This window comes from Schistocerca piceifrons, chromosome 8, assembly GCF_021461385.2.
Source record: "Schistocerca piceifrons isolate TAMUIC-IGC-003096 chromosome 8, iqSchPice1.1, whole genome shotgun sequence".
Lineage (NCBI taxonomy): Eukaryota > Metazoa > Arthropoda > Insecta > Orthoptera > Acrididae > Schistocerca > Schistocerca piceifrons.
This window is the reverse complement of record NC_060145.1, coordinates 291,834,493-291,851,472: the sequence shown is the minus strand read 5'-3', so window position 1 is coordinate 291,851,472 and position 16,980 is coordinate 291,834,493. Positions and strand designations below refer to the sequence as shown.

At 43.5% G+C, this 16,980-nt stretch overlaps 1 protein-coding gene across 1 annotated transcript in view; it reads left to right on the top strand.

The window, feature by feature from the left end:
* LOC124712281 (cytochrome P450 6j1-like) overlaps window positions 1–13,849 on the top strand; it is a 32,105-nt gene extending 18,256 nt beyond the window's left edge. The window contains exon 3 of the mRNA XM_047242575.1: window positions 13,667–13,849. Within this exon, the coding sequence (XP_047098531.1) occupies window positions 13,667–13,849 (183 nt within the window). The remainder of the gene's footprint in view (window positions 1–13,666) is intronic.
* The last annotated feature ends 3,131 nt before the right edge of the window (window positions 13,850–16,980 follow it).

Sequence of the window (16,980 nt, the reverse complement as noted above, 5' to 3'; positions counted from 1 at the left end):
GTTCTAAGTCTAGGGGACTGATGACCTCAGATGTTAAGTCCCATAGTGCTTAGAGCCATTTTGAACCATCCACCCGGAAAATTACTGCTCGTATGGGAAGGATCGGCAGTTCAACGGTTATGTGCAAAATGGTTCATGGAAGACCGTAGAACACAACGAGCTGCGTCAGGTCGCACCAACCAGGCCACCACCACCACCACCACCACCACATGCTCCTCCTCCTCCTCTTTCTGTCCCTCCTCCCCCCTTCCCCCTCTCCACGAGAAGATCGACACTTCATCCGAATGGCACTGCAGGGCATCTCTGTGACCTCCACGACTCTGGGCAACGGTGGAACACTTCGTACACCATCAGGGGTGACAGTCCGTCGCCGTTTATTACGGTGCCTGGGTTACGTGCGCGTCGTCCAATTCTACGCCCATCTTTGAGGAGTGCACAGAAACGTGCTAGACGGAAATGGTGAATGGAACAACGTCACACTGACAGGAATCCCATCAGATAGTATTTCGGACGAATTCAAGTTCTGTTTGTTTGAAGATGATAACCGAATTTTGGTTCGCCACAGGACGCCATTCGCGCTTACACGCATCGATGCCATCGTGCATGGAACAAGTTGCCAGGGGCCATGGAGGACCCTGTGCCTGTTCGGCAAGAGGACACATGCTGAACCGTGATGACTAAAATACTTATCATTTCTGCAGAACAAACTAATGTATGGGTCCTGTTAATATGAACATCCTATCTCTAGTCCTTCAAGGTGTCCTGTTTCTTTTTTTTCTGAATTCAGTGTATAAACTCATGCTCATAAATTAAGAATAATACTGCTACATGGTGAAACAACGCTCTGGTTGGCGGTTTGCGGGTTTAAATCACCTCGGGGTATGAGCAAGCGGTGCAACTGACCTGCGGTCGTCGCACGGTGGCACTGCCAGCAGTCCACATACGCAGAGGTGTGTTGGTGCATGTCAGATTACGGTGCAGCAAGTAAGTGTGCAGACGTCTTCAGAATTGCTAATGGTGACCGTGTGTTGAAAATGGCTCAAAAAACACATATTGATGAAGTTATGAGGGGTAGAATACTAGGGCAACTAGAGGCTGGTCAAACACAGCAGGTCGTAGCACAGGCCCTCCGCGTGCCACAAAGTGTGATCTCAAGATTATGGCAACGATTCCAGCAGACAGAGAACGTGTCCAGGCGCTACAGTACGGGTCGTGAAGAGTGTACACCACCACAAGAAGACCGATATCTCACCATCAGTGCCCACACATGGCCACGGAGTACTGTAGCCACTGGAACAGTTGTCTCCAGATACACAATCCACGGACGACTGAACAGGCATGGTTTATTCGCCCAGAGACCTACAAGGTGCTTTCCACTGACCCGTGGTCACAGGAGAGCCCATGAAGCCTGGTGTCAAGAATACAGTACATGGTCCTTGGAACAGTGGTCCCAGGTTATGTTCATGGACGAGTCCATGAACAGTGAACAGTGATTCTCGCCGGGTTTTCATCTGGCGTGAACCAGGAACCAGATACCATCCCCTTAATGTCCTTGAAAGGGACCTGTGTGGAGGTCGTGGTTTGATGGTGCGGCATGGGGTTATGATTGGTACACGTACACCCCTGCATGTCTTTGACAGAGGAACTGTAACAGGTCAGGTTATCGGAACGTCATTTTGCACCAACATGTCGGCCTTTTCAGGGGTGTAGTGGGTTCCACCATCCTCCTGATGGATGGTAACGCACGGCCCCACCGAGCTGCCATCGTGGAGGAGTACCTTGGAACAGAAGATATCAGGCGAATGGAGTAGCCTGCCTGTTCTCCAAACCTAAACCCCATCGAGCACGACTGGGATGCTCTCGGTCGACGTATCGCTGCACGTCTTCAAACTCCTACGACACTTCAGGAGCTCCGACAGGCACTGGTGCAAGAATGGGAGGCTATACCCCAGCAGCTGCTCGATCACCTGATCAAGAGTATGCCAACACGTCGTGCGGCCTGTGTACGTGTGGTGATCATATCCCATATTGATGTCGGGGTACATGCGCAGGAAACAGTGGCGTTTTGTAGCACATGTGTTTCGTGACGGTTTTCTCAACTTATCACCAATACCAAAGACTTACGGATCTGTGTAGCGTGTGTTCCCTATGTACCTACGCTATTATCGCAAGTTTTGTGTAGTGCCACGTTGTGTGGCACCACATCCTACAATTATCCTTAATTTATGAGCATGAGTGTGGATACTTCATCCATCCCTGGAATCGAGAATTTCGACGATTTATGCCTGTCATGGATATCGATACTGGCAATATGTCAAAATATGTGCCACAAAGGGCCGAATCTTTTGACTGCATTGACGAAAAAGCTTAAATCCTTTACGCTGCAAAAAGGCCAAGCGGGATATCTGGGTACGAGTCCCGGCCGGCACAAATTTTCACCTGTCAGCAATGATACATTTCAATGCTTAAATGCGACCTTCTTCATTAAAACCTTCGGACTTAAATGACATGAATTTCAACGTGATACGTTTAACCGTTTCCGAGAAAAAGGGGTCATAACAGACAGGAAGACAGACAGAAGATAACAAATGACAAGAAATGGGATGTTTCGCGTGATATAATTACAAATTAACAATTTTCGGATTTTTTCCTTTACTTTGAAAACTTGCCTCTTGTCAAATATCATGATTCTAGGTCAGGGAAGTGCTCTATAAGTTTTGAGGAGTGAGTTTGAGAATATCAAAATGTGATATTAGTGGCCGTATCTTTTGACTCCATTGACGTATAAGGGTCTATAGACCTCCATATCTAACATAAATTTCAACTTCATATGTCTACCCATTCCTGAGAAACTGTTGTTAACAGTCGGACAGTGAAGTGATACTATAAGGGTTCCGTCATTACCGACGGAGGTACTACAGCATCTCAGTTTGTGCCAAAGGAGAGCGTGGCTGATTCCATGTTGTGCGATTTTGAGATGTGATAGCATTTACTGAAAACGAACTTTCTACCATGTTATCAGTGATGTTTCTGTCACTGTAAAATTGGCGGTACTGGACGCGAAACGATTATAAAGTGTTGAAATTTTATAAATACCACAACATACATCAGTCTGTGATGGCAAATATTCGTTTATTCTGTTGCTGGTTTCTATCATTATGATCATCTTCAAGTTGATCTTCCTTCGTGAAAGTAGCTGATCTCTACGGAGATGATCATAATGATTGAAACTGTTAAAGGAATAAACAGATATTTTCCATCAGAGTCTGTTGTGGTTTTAAAAAAATCTCATAACATTGGATCGCTATCACCTTCATAGTGACTATCACTCTTCATCAAAAAGTGTTTCTCGGTATTTTACACCACTGGCTATTAAAATTGCTACACCAAGAAGAAATGCAGATCATAAAAGGGTATTCATTGGACAAATATGTTATACTAGAACTGACATGTGATTACATTTTCACACAATTTGTGTGCATAGATCCTGAGAAATCAGTACCCAGAACAACCACCTCTGGCCGTAATAACGGCCTTGATACGCCTGGGCATTGAGTCAAACAGAGCTTGGATGGCGTGTACAGGTACAGCTGGCCATGCAACTTCAACACGATACCACAGTTCATCAAGAGTAGTGACTGTCGTATTGTAACGAGCCAGTTGCTCGGCCACCATTGACGAGAAGCTTTCAGTTGGTGAGAGATCTGGAGAATGTGCTGGCCAGGGCAGCAGTCGAACACTTTCTGTATCCAGCAAGACCCGTACAGGACCTGCAACATGTGGTCGTGCATTATCCTGCTGAAATGTAGGGATTTGCAGAGATAGACTGAAGGGTAGAGCCACGGGTCGTTTTTTTTTTATTTTTTTTATTTTTTATTTTTTTTTTTTTTCATCAGTCTACTGACTGGTTTGATGCGGCCCGCCACGAATTCCTTTCCTTTGCTAACCTCTTCATCTCAGAGTAGCACTTGCAACCTACGTCCTCAATTATTTGCTTGACGTATTCCAATCTCTGTCTTCCTCTACAGTTTTTGCCCTCTACAGCTCCCTCTAGTACCATGGAAGTCATTCCCTCGTGTCTTAGCAGATGTCCTATCATCCTGTCCCTTCTCCATATTAGTGTTTTTCACATATTCCTTTCCTCTCCGATTCTGCATAGAACCTCCTCATTCCTTACCTTATCAGTCCACCTAATTTTCAACATTCGTCTATAGCACCACATCTCAAATGCTTCGATTCTCTTCTGTTCCGGTTTTCCCACAGTCCATGTTTCACTACCATACAATGCTGTACTCCAGACATACATCCTCAGAAATTTCTTCCTCAAATTAAGGCTGGTATTTGATATTAGTAGACTTCTCTTGGCCAGAAATGCCTTTTTTGCCATAGCGAGTCTGCTTTTGATGTCCTCCTTGCTCCGTCCGTCATTGGTTATTTTACTGCCTAGGTAGCAGAATTCCTTAACTTCATTGACTTCGTGACCATCAATCCTGATGTTAAGTTTCTCGCTGTTCTCATTTCTACTACTTCACATTACCTTCGTCTTTCTCCGATTTACTCTCAAACCATACTGTGTACTCATTAGACTGTTCATTCCGTTCAGCAGATCATTTAATTCTTCTTCACTTTCACTCAGGATAGCAATGTCATCAGCGAATCGTATCATTGATATCCTTTCACCTTGTATTTTAATTCCACTCCTGAACCTTTCTTTTATTTCCATCATTGCTTCCTTGATGTACAGATTGAAGAGTAGGGGCGAAAGGCTACAGCCTTGTCTTACACCCTTCTTAATACGAGCACTTCGTTCTCGATCGTCCACTCTTATTATTCCCTCTTGGTTGTTGTACATATTGTATATGACCCGTCTCTCCCTATAGCTTACCCCTACTTTTTTCAGAATCTCGAACAGCTTGCACCATTTATATTGTCTAACGCTTTTTCCAGGTCGACAAATCCTATGAATGTGTCTTGATTTTTCTTTAGCCTTGCTTCCATTATTAGCCGTAAGGTCAAAATTGCCTCTCTCGTCCCTTTACTTTTCCTAAAGCCAAACTGATCGTCACCTAGCGCATTCTCAATTTTCTTTTCCATTCTTCTGTATATTATTCTTGTAAGCAGCTTCGATGCATGAGCTGTTAAGCTGATTGTGCGATCATTCTCGCGCTTGTCAGCTCTTGCCGTCTTCGGAATTGTGTGGATGATGCTTTTCCGAAAGTCAGATGGTATATCGCCAGACTCATATATTCTACACACCAATGTGAATAGTCGTTTTGTTGCCACTTCCCCCAATGATTTTAGAAATTCTGATGGAATGTTATCTATCCCTTCTGCCTTATTTGACCGTAAGTCCTCCAAAGCTCTTTTAAATTCCGATTCTAATACTGTATCCCCTATCTCTTCTAAATCGACTCCTGTTTCTTCTTCTATCACATCAGACAAATCTTCACCCTCATAGAGGCTTTCAATGTATTCTTTCCACCTATCTGCTCTCTCCTCTGCATTTAACAGTGGAATTCCCGTTGCACTCTTAATGTTACCACCGTTGCTTTTAATGTCACCAAAGGTTGTTTTGACTTTCCTGTATGCTGAGTCTGTCCTTCCGACAATCATATCTTTTTCGATGTCTTCACATTTTTCCTGCAGCCATTTCGTCTTAGCTTCCCTGCACTTCCTATTTATTTCATTCCTCAGCGACTTGTATTTCTGTATTCCTGATTTTCTCGGAACATGTTTGTACTTTCTCCTTTCATCAATCAACTGAAGTATTTCTTCTGTTACCCATGGCTTCTTCGCAGCTACCTTCTTTGTACCTATGTTTTCCTTCCCAACTTCTGTGATGGCCCTTTTTAGAGATGTCCATTGCTCTTCAACTGTACTGCCTACTGCGCTATTCCTTATTGCTGTATCTAGAGCGTTAGAGAACTTCAAACGTATCTCGTCATTCCTTAGTACTTCCGTATCCCACTTCTTTGAGTGTTGATTCTTCCTCACTAATGTCTTGAACTTCCGCCTACTCTTCATCACTACTATATTGTGATCTGAGTCTATATCTGCTCCTGGGTACGTCTTACAATCCAGTATCTGATTTCGGAATCTCTGTCTGACCATGATGTAATTTAATTGAAATCTTCCCGTATCTCCCGGCCTTTTCCAAGTATACCTCCTCCTCTTGTGATTCTTGAACAGGGTATTCGCTATTACTAGCTGAAACGTGTTACAGAACTCAATTAGTCTTTCTCCTCTTTCATTCCTTGTCCCAAGCCCACATTCTTCTGTAACCTTTTCTTCTACTCCTTCCCCTACAACTGCATTCTAGTCGCCCATGACTATTAGATTTTCGTCCCCCTTTATATACTGCATTACCCTTTCAATATCCTGATACACTTTCTCTATCTGTTCATCTTCAGCTTGCGACGTCGGCATGTATACCTGAACTATCGTTGTCGGTGTTGGTCTGCTGTCGATTCTGATTAGAACAACCCGGTCACTGAACTGTTCACAGTAACACACCCTCTGCCCTACCTTCCTATTCATAACGAATCCTACACCTGTTATACCATGCTGTTGATATTACCCGATACTCATCTGACCAGAAAACCTTGTCTTCCTTCCACTTCACTTCACTGTCCCCTACTATATCTAGATTGAGCCTTTGCATTTCCCTTTTCAGATTTTCTAGTTTCCCTACCACGTTCAAGCTTCTGACATTCCACGCCCCGACTCGAAATGTAACATCCACTGTTCAAAGTGCCGTCAATGCCAACAAGAGGTGACCGAGATGTGTAACCAATGGCACCCCATACCGTCACGCCGGGTGATACGCCAGTATGGCGATAACGAATACACGCTTCCAATGTGCGTTCACCGCGATGTCGCCAAACACGGATGCGACCATCATGATGCTGTAAACAGAACCTGGATTCATCCGAAAAAATGACATTTTTCCATTCGTGCACCCAGATTCGTCGTTGAGTACACGATCGCAGGCGCTCATGTCTGTGATGCAGCGTCAAGGGTAACCGCAGCCATGGTCTCCGAGCTGATAGTCCATGCCGCAGCCAACGTCATCGAACTGTTCGTGCAGAAGGTTGTTGTCTTGCAAACGTCCCCATCTGCTGACTCAGGGATCGAGACGTGGCTGTACGATCCGTTACAGCCATGCGAATAAGATGCCTGTCATCTCGACTGCTAGTGATACGAGGCCGTTGGGATCCAGCACGGCGTTCCGTATTACCCTCCTGAACTCACCTATTCCATATTTTGCTAACAGTCATTGGATCTCGACCAACGCGAGCAGCAATGTCGCGATACGATAAACTGCAATCGCGATAGGCTACAATCCGACCTTTATTAAAGTCGGAAACGTGATGGTACGCATTTATCCTCCTTACACGAGGCATCACAACAATGCTGTAAACTTTCCTCATGTCAGCATTTTGTAGGTGTCGCCACCGGCGCCAGCCTTGTGTGAATGCTATGAAAAGCTAATCATTTGCATATCACAGCATCTTCTTCCTGTCGGTTAAATTTCGCGTCTGTAGCACGTCATCTTCGTGGTGTAGCAGTTTTAATGGCCAGTAGTGTACTTCTAGATTTAGTAAAGCACTGCGTGCTTCGAAGTTCAGTTCATCGTAGAGGAGGTTGGTTATGGTAGTCAAGCAGAAATTGACTAGTCCAAGATAGGAAGAAATGAGGAATACTATCATTCCATTCTTAAAGACTGTTCAGATGAGGCACGCAAAGAATTTATAAGCTAGTAGAAATGACATTGATCGAAATTAGGTATAGAATGTATGTCCACGTTGTTACACACCATCTTTGACTGCTGAAGTACCTGAACAGAACTCGTCGGTCAATTTTATCCCCCTTTCGCAATCACATTCTGAAGTGTAAATTTTCTTTCCTGTTGAGTGTGTGGGATGTATGATGTGTTTCATGCTTCCACTGATTTCTACATAAGTGTATTTCGTTATGCCTGAAACAGCCTGCCTACTACGAAAAATGTGGCGGAAATCTTGGTAGTATCGTCTACAAAAATGTTTATTCAGAGCTGCTGAATTTATTTTGGATATACTCCAGATTTGTGATGTTCGCTCCCATGGTTATTCAGTTGGTAATAAAGTTGCTACTCCTTTTTTGGGCTAATAGCCACAGTCCTTGAAAATGCCAAACATGCCAAGTCGTTGGCCGTGAAACAATTACGGGCAGGTAAATACAAGGAGCGCCCACGGATTCGTCCACCTCCGTAGCCGAAGAGACGATTGTTGATTCAAAGGTTTCAGGTTCCAGCGGCGGGAAAAAATTTGTGGGTAACATTTGTCTCGAAAGAAGGAATGTAGATGGCATGGTGGCAAAAAGTCCCTGATGACCATGCTTGAAATCTGTTCTCACGTAGGAAGGGCTGCTGACGTTGTTGATGCCACTCTTGTCTGGTGAAGATCTTTGGCTCGGCACCTTCTTGATGTTATTCTGGGAAAGTAGACTAGACGCTGGCACCTTGTTTCTCACTTCCCTTCTACATCTACATCTACATCTACATCTACGTGATTAATCTGCTATTCGCAATAAAGTGCCTGGCAGAGGGTTCAATGAACCACCTTCAAGCTGTCGCTCTATACCGTTCCACTCTCGAACGGCACGCGGGGAAAACGAGCACTTAAATTTATCTGTGTGAGCCCTGATTTCTCTTATTTTATCGTGATGATCATTTCTCCCTATGTAGGTGGGTGCCAACAGAATGTTATCGCAATCGGAGGAGAAAACTGGTGATTGAAATATCATGAGAAGATCCCGTCGCAACGAAAAACGCCTTTGTTTTAATGATTGCCACTCCAGTTCACGTATCATGCCTGTGACACTATCTCCTCTATTTCGCGATGACACAAAACGAGCTGCCCTTCTTTGTACTTTTTCGATGTCAGCCGTCAGTCCCGCCGGATGCGGATCCCACACCGCGCAGCAATACTCCTGAATAGGGCGGACAAGCGTGGTGTAAGCAGTCTCTTTAGTAGACCTGTTGCACCTTCTAAGTGTTATGCCAATGAATCGCAGTCTTTGGTTTGCTCTACCCACAATATTATCTATGTGATCGTTCCAATTTAGGTTATTTGTAATTGTAATCTCTCAGTGTTTAGTTGAATTTACAGTCTTCAGATTTGTGTGGCATATCGAGTAATCGAAATTTAGCTCATTTCTTTTAGTACTCATTTGAGTAACTTCACACTTTTCCTTATTCAGGGTCAATTGCCACTTTTCGCACCATACAGATATCTTATCTAAATCATTTTGCAAGTTGTTTTGATCATCTGATGACTTTACAAGACGGTAAATGACAGCATTATCTGCAAACAGTGTAAGACGGCTACTCGGATCGTCTCCTATGTCGTTAACATAGATCAGGAACAATAGAGGGCCTATAACACTTCCTTGGGGAACGCCGGATATAACTTCTGTTTTACTCGATGACTTTCCTTCTATTACTACGAACTGTGACATTTCTGACAGGAAATCTCGAATCCAGTCGCACAACTGAGGCGATACTCCGTAGACACGCAGTTTGGTTAGAAGATGCTTGTGAGGAACTTGTCGGTAGCCGTCTGGAAATCTAAAAATATGGAATCAATTTGACATCCCCTGTCGATAGTACTTATTACTTCATTAGTACAAAGAGCTAGTTGTGTTTCACAAGAACGATATCTTCTGAAACCGTGCTGACTATGTGTCAATAAGTCGTTTTCTTCGAGGTACTTCATAATGTTCGAATACAGTACACGTTCCAAAACCCTACTGCAAATCGATGTTAGTGGTATAGGCCTGTAATTCAGCGGATTACTCCTACTTCCCTTTTTGGGTATTGGTGTGACTTGAGCAATTTTCCAGTCTTTAGGTACGGATCTTTCTGTGAGCGATTGGTTGTATATAATTGCTAAATATGGAGCTATTTTATCAGCATATTCTGAGAGGAACCTGACTAGTATACAATCTGGACCGGAGGCCTTGCCTTTGTTAAGTGATTTTTAAATTCCTCTTCATTCATAAGAACGCTGACAAAAGAACGCCCCTACAGTCACTGCAGTGCCTCATGACACTTCAGTGACGTATATGATTGAACGTAAAGACAAACCACTTCCACCAGGAGCTTGTGCTGAACAATGTCGTTAGCAATTTTTAGACTTAGTTGCTCTACGAGCTACGGTGCGACCCGAATGCTGGACCAGATGAAGCTATGAAAATCATTCATTTATTCTATCTCGTAAATATTTGAAGTAACAACAGCAAAAGGGGCCGAACTTTCAAAGAAAACGTAAGTTTTGCAAATTTTAATGAATTCGTAATATTTTCACGTGAGTCTTCATTTTCGGATATAAATCAAACGCCGAGGTGGAATTTATTTTATCCACTGCCTTATTCTGCGTTATTGACTTCAATTAACTTATTATATATGTCTTGAGAGTAATAATCCATTTGTATTTCGTATTTTCAGGATTTTATTTCGTATTAGGTGAGTACCCAGCGTCGCCCAGGCATGTATTTATTCCAGTCTTGTATTAGTTCATCTTCTCCTCACCCTTCCTCTCTCTACCTCTTGCACTCCTCTTTATTCATCTCCTCCAGCTCCTTTCTCTGTCCATCAGCTCCTCCTCACCCCTCTGTCCATCTGCTCCTTCCCCTTCTAATTCCATCTCCTCTCTCTCTCTGTCCATTTCTTCTTTCGCCGCCCCCCTCCCCCACTTTCTCTCTCCACGTTTTCACGCTCACGCCAACAGGGGCCTGGTAGTTCTTAGCCCACAATATTTATTTCCAGATTGTAACTAATATGTGTAATAGATTCGTTTGAAATCGTTCCATGGGTTAATCGCTCCAGGGGTTTAGCTTGAGCTTTGTACCCGTGGCTTTGCACACTGGTGGACATGTAAACTAATTCCCGTATGTGTAATATATTTCACACGTATTTGTATACATATTTCACCTGTATCTCTAACGAATTTGGCTCAGCAGTTTAGTTTCGTCGCAGCTAAATGTTTCACGACGTACTGTATGTTTGCTGTGTGGTCTTCTTACTCTCCGTGATGGCATCAGTTAAAGCAGTTAAAATTGTGATATAATCTGTCGGCGGGCTGTTGATGAATGGAAGCGCTAAGACATTTGATTACATATAAGATGATTTTCTATATAAAACCTTGCCATGCAGGAATAGAAAGCTGTAAAAACTTTCCCATCATCCAAGTAAAATCGTGATTGGTAAGAACTGTTGCTGTAGTGAATGATTGTTCTGAGTAGGCATTTTGCAGAACAATTTCTTCAGTTACAAACTCTATTCTAACTTTGGAATGTTAGCAGACTAATTTTTTGGGCACTTGCTGATTCAGTAGAGCTCGACGTGACAGAGAATTTCGTTACTTTCTGATGTTCTATCGCTCTCGCTGGAGTCACACACCTGATTCTACCCAGCCATTGTTGCAATATTGAAGTCAGCATTATCGAAAACGAACTATAAGAATGAATCATTTGAAATGTTGGATTTCCAGAACTTAACGGCAGAAGCCTCAAATAAAGCCACAGTGCTATATGAGGAGCAGAAACCCACATTCGAGACAATTTCAGCAATGTTTTTTGATCCCACTTTACGAGACGAGTACACTGCAAGACGAAGTTGCAGTGGGGAGATAAATGCACGAGGCCTGGTAGCTAGCACAATCGCATAGGATATTGCTGTATATTTCTTAAAGGGCACTGTTCACCACCTTTCTTTTTTGACAGACCCACACGCTTCACAAATATTTGTAAAGTGTTAGGAACCCTAACTTCAGCATTCTGTGTCAAGTCATTGATATCTGGATACAATACTGTAAGGAGTCATTCTTATATCTTCGCGCATGATAGCTGCTGCTGCTTCTACTGTTAGCTTTCTCTCATCTTTTTCATTAACAGCTCGTTCATTACACCATTGATTCAAAAGTTTGTGGCCACGAAAACGTACAACTGGAGGAGTTTTTGGCATTGTGGTAAACAAGACCCCCATCACCGAAGTGTTAAGTCAGTTTATTTTTCAGAGTTTTTATAGTCATTGTCTCTGCTTCTGGTAGAAATTCATTAACTTTCTGCAACAAATTGAGCAGCGAAAATTGACATTCCTCTGAACTATCTATAAATTTACATAATTGTTGAAAAGCGGCATCAAAGGTGGTATCTTGACGGCGGCCTCTTTTTCGAACAGAGGAGACGGCTCAACACTAATTTAGCGTAGCAGTCTTGATGATAACGGGCTTCTGCACCTACTAAACACAAAACACCGTTGACGCCGTCGGCAACCTTTCTACCGAAATCACCATCGCGTTTCACTGCTTTCTCAAGCAGCGTAGCCTATGTTTCAGAGTTATAGAGCGAACTTCAAACATTCCACGGTGTTTATGGAGTCGTTTTATTGTTTCCGCCTCTGCGTCACACTTTTCAGCACATATCAAGCAGCCTTTTCTGAAACTGAGTGGATAAGAGGAGCAGGATCTCAAACGTTTATCAGCTGCTTGTGCAACATTCTGATTAATTAGTTTCCTTTTATTATGTTCCTTAATATATTCACGTCGACATACCTTATGCACCTCAACCAGTCCAGCGTTCTGTAGAAGATTATGAGCCCCATCCTTCCTTTTCTTGCTGACACGTATCAGAGTTTTCCAAGCCCTTCGTCACTACTGATGTCTCTGCTTCCGAATCAGATTGACCACAAATAAAACAGGTAGTAGGATATAGCACTATTGTTTTCTCAGTCCAGACAAAAGAAAAGAGACTAAGAAGAAGCACTTCGTAACACCACAAACTGATGAATACTGCCACAAAAACAGAAAACTCTGGCACTACTTTGACAGATCGCAACATTAACTCAACTGAACTGGACACAGGATAAGAAGAAACCGGCAGCGACAATAGTGGTAGGGGAGCGCTGAGTGAATGGGAAGGGGAACTTGACGTTTTGGTTGTTGGCACGTACCCTGATTTCAACAATACTGATCGAAAAAGAAATATCATCAAGTAGAATATATAGGCCACGAAATATATCCATATAAGTAATTACGCTTTTCATTTAAATACTTTGCTAACCAAACAAAAAAAACTGCAAACTTTTACGTTAACAGAATACTATTCCAATGCTTATACCTCAAATACCATCCGTATAAGTGAAAAGATGCACAAGATCTTTTTCGTGTACAATTTTGCGAGGAATGTATTTACTAATAAGAGCTCTGTAAGGGAGACGCCGTCCCCTTCCCCCCCCCCCCCCCCCCCTATGAAGTGGAACTTTCTGTTTCTTATTACTACATCCCATATGAGTATTTTCCCGAACTTTCAAAACTTTATAAATTTTCCCCCATTTGCTTGTATTCTTACTAATTTGTCTGGGATATTATTATTTATTTCTAGAAGCCGATGTAAAATGCTTTACTGTGCTGTCTTTCGCAAGTAGGTACTCAGGACCAGTAACCTTTGCAGATTTACATTGACGGTTGTTGAGCAAAATGGTGGAGGTTTGTAGAAAGGAGCGAGGACACTATCATATCTCTTATATTCTGAAATATATGTAACATCAGCAGTGCCAGTTCAAGGTTCACAAAATGTTCCTCTCAGATTTTTTGTTTCTGTTAATATGTTCTTTTACAAATCTCAGGTGATGGATCATCGGAGGAAAACGGGAGAGGTCCGAGGTGATGTAGTGGACGCGGTGCTACGCATCTTAGATGACCAGAAGGCTGAAACCGGCAAAGCACCTGCAATGGATGAAGCCTGGGAACAATCGACAGAGCAGCAAGATGAGGGTAAATTCGATGATGGCCAATATCTGGTTATCTAATTTATTCATCTACGTTGCCATAATATTCTGGATTCCCCCCCCCCCCCCCCCCCCGCTGAGTAGCTGAATTTACATTCACCAAACACAATACACACTTTCATCAGTATGGAGCGTATATGCTAAATGGGTATGTCAAAAAAGGTCTGGTATCTGCTATTCCAGAAAGATGGGCATTGAAAGTTTTGTTAAAGATGTGTTATCTCACTTTAATAAACCAGGGCTGTGTTCCTTTGACCTATTCATGAAACACCTGTGTTGTTCGTTCACTATGTCACTCCCCAGCAAAAAATATTTCGCAGTGTTCGCAGTGTCGTCGTCTGTTTTGATAGGTGCACGCTATGGCAACTTTAGAAGTGTTAAAATGTCCCTGATGGATTTGTTACTCAAGCGACATCCATGACTAGTCAAAGTTCGAAGTCACTGAGAACACGTGACCAACCCATTTTGCTGTTACTGCTCTTTTGCGGACAACACAACACTCGCACCCTCCTTTTATACTGGCGGGCCCGCCTCTCACGACATCTAGTGGCCAATTCCGCATTTCACAGGATGTTTGGATACTTTTAATCAGATAGTGCTGTTCAGTAGACTCAGTTTCTTGACAATGCCATCTGTTTCTTACAATTAACCACTTTTGTCATCGATGTTGTTTCTCACAAAATGTATACGCACACTCAGCGCTTTTTACGTCTACTTTCGATATACATGCTAGAAGAGTGGACAGAATTTCCTTTTCCTTCTAGGAGTGGCAACTCAACTACGGTTTCGTAATGAAAAATAAACTTCCTGGCCGGAAAGGTGAGGATCTGGTTTCTCGCCCTGGTCCGGCACACAGTTTTAGTCTCCCGGGAAGTTTCAATCCAACGCAAACTCCGCTGCAAATTGAAATGTGCCCTTCCAGAAAGATTTGTTTATAAGCCATGTCTACATGTTATTTTGCTGTGAGACAGGTGATGTTTTGATAAAAACCAATACTTTCTGTACTGACATTTTTAGTGGCTTTTGGTATTGGCTGGTAGCACGAAGAAAAAAATGATTGTGATTCAAAGGTCCAACGCTAGTGGAAGCTTGTAGAGCTCAGAGCTTTCTAGATTTTTCGTTTGTAATCAGAACAGCAGCGAACGTCGAAATAAGAGGGGCGATCAGTAACTAATGCAACACATTATTTTTCTGAAAGCAGGTTGGTTTTATTCAGGATTCCAGTACATATTATTCCCAAATCTTTTGGCTGCAAAACTCTGTTTTTAACGTAATCTCCGTTCAGTGCGAAGACCTTAAGACACATTACTGGGAGGGCCTCTATTACCACATGTTACCAACTGTGTATTGTATTGTATGTTAACCGTGGACCGTGGACCTAGAAACGACGGAGAGGCTCCGTCCCAGCCGCTGCCGCAGTGGTCCGCAACCCCACGACGACTACCGCAGTCCACTTCAACCCTTCGCCTCCCCACACCTAATCCAGGGTTATTGTGCGGTTCGGTCCCCGGTGGACCCCCCAGGGAACGTCTCACACCAGACGAGTGTAACCCCTATGTTTGCGTGGTAGAGTAATGGTGGTGTACGCGTACGCGGAGAACTTTTTTGCGCAGCAATCGCCGACATAGTGTAACAGAGGCGGAATAAGGGCAACCAGCCGAGGCAGATGGAAAACCGCCTAAAAACCATCCACATGTCCGGTTCACCGGACCTCGACACTAATCCGCCGGCCGGATTCGTGCCGGTGTGGTACCAACTTACTTGTCAACGTCGGAGCCAACGTTTTGCTTCGTCAATACACTCTCCTTCATCCACATACTACTTCTCTTGGACTGCTTCCTTCATTGGGCCAAATAGATGGAAGTCAGAAGGTGGGGGATCCGGGGTGTATGATGGATAAGGAGGAACCGCCTATTGAAGTTTTGTGAGCTTGTCTCGGGTGCACAGACTCATGTGCGGCATTGAATTGTCATGGAGAAGTTCGTTTGCATTTTTATGGTGACGAACAGGCTGAAATCCTTTCTTCAAATTCCTGAGAGAGCACAATAGACCGCAGAAGTGATCGTTGCACCATGGTGAGGACATCAAATAGAATAATCCCATCACAGTTCCAGAAGACCATAGACATGACTTTACCGGCTGAGGACGGGGCTTTGAATTTTTTCCTCAGATGACGGCCGGTGTGGCACCATTACATAGACTGTCGTTTTGTTTTCGGTCCGAAGTGACGAGCCCATGTTTCATTGCTTGTGACGATGTTAGACAAAAGAATGTCACGATCAGCCTCGTAATGCGCAAGGAAATTCCCAACAGATGGTCCTTCGTTGCCTTTTATGGTCCACTATTAGGCTGCGAGGAACCCAGCGGTCACACTCACCTCTGAATACCCCAGTTGGTAGACGAGTGTCTCAACACTACCAACAGGGATGTCCAGTTGAGCAGCGAGCTGTTTCATAGTGATCCGTTGAACATCTCGAATGAGTGTGTCCACAGGTTCCAACATTGCAGGAGTCACAGCATCGAGAGCCCAGCCAGTACGCGGGAGATCCGACAGGTGATCTAGTTGGGATGACGACAGACGACTCCCCCAACGACTCAGAGTGGTTTTGTTCACTCCGTAGACATTGTGCAGCGCCGTCTTAATTTCGAGGCTTCGCGACAAATGGCTTTTCGTGTACTTTCTACTTGCCAGCATCCGTCACATTCGTGACTTTTCTGAAACTGAAATGTCTTTGTGGCGGGGAAGGTGCCAATTCAATTTGGGTAAGTTTTTTTTTTTGTCAAGGCTCTCGGGGGAAGTGAGGGTAGGTGCCTTGCCATGCTCCTCGTTGCATAGTGCAGTGTGTCCAACTAGTTGCAGTTAATGCCTGAAAAGTGTCTATTTCTGTAAATAGTTAAACTCTAATCTTCCTTCCTTATTTTTGTGAGTAATTTTGGTTGTTTGAAGTTTCGTCGTGTGTTCGCTTTACTTTTGCGACAAATGTTTTTCATGTTGACTATCAAGAAAGTGTTGGCAACTACACTCCTGGAAATTGAAATAAGAACACCGTGAATTCATTGTCCCAGGAAGGGGAAACTTTATTGACACATTCCTGGGGTCAGATACATCACATGATCACACTGACAGAACCAAAGGCACATAGACACAGGCA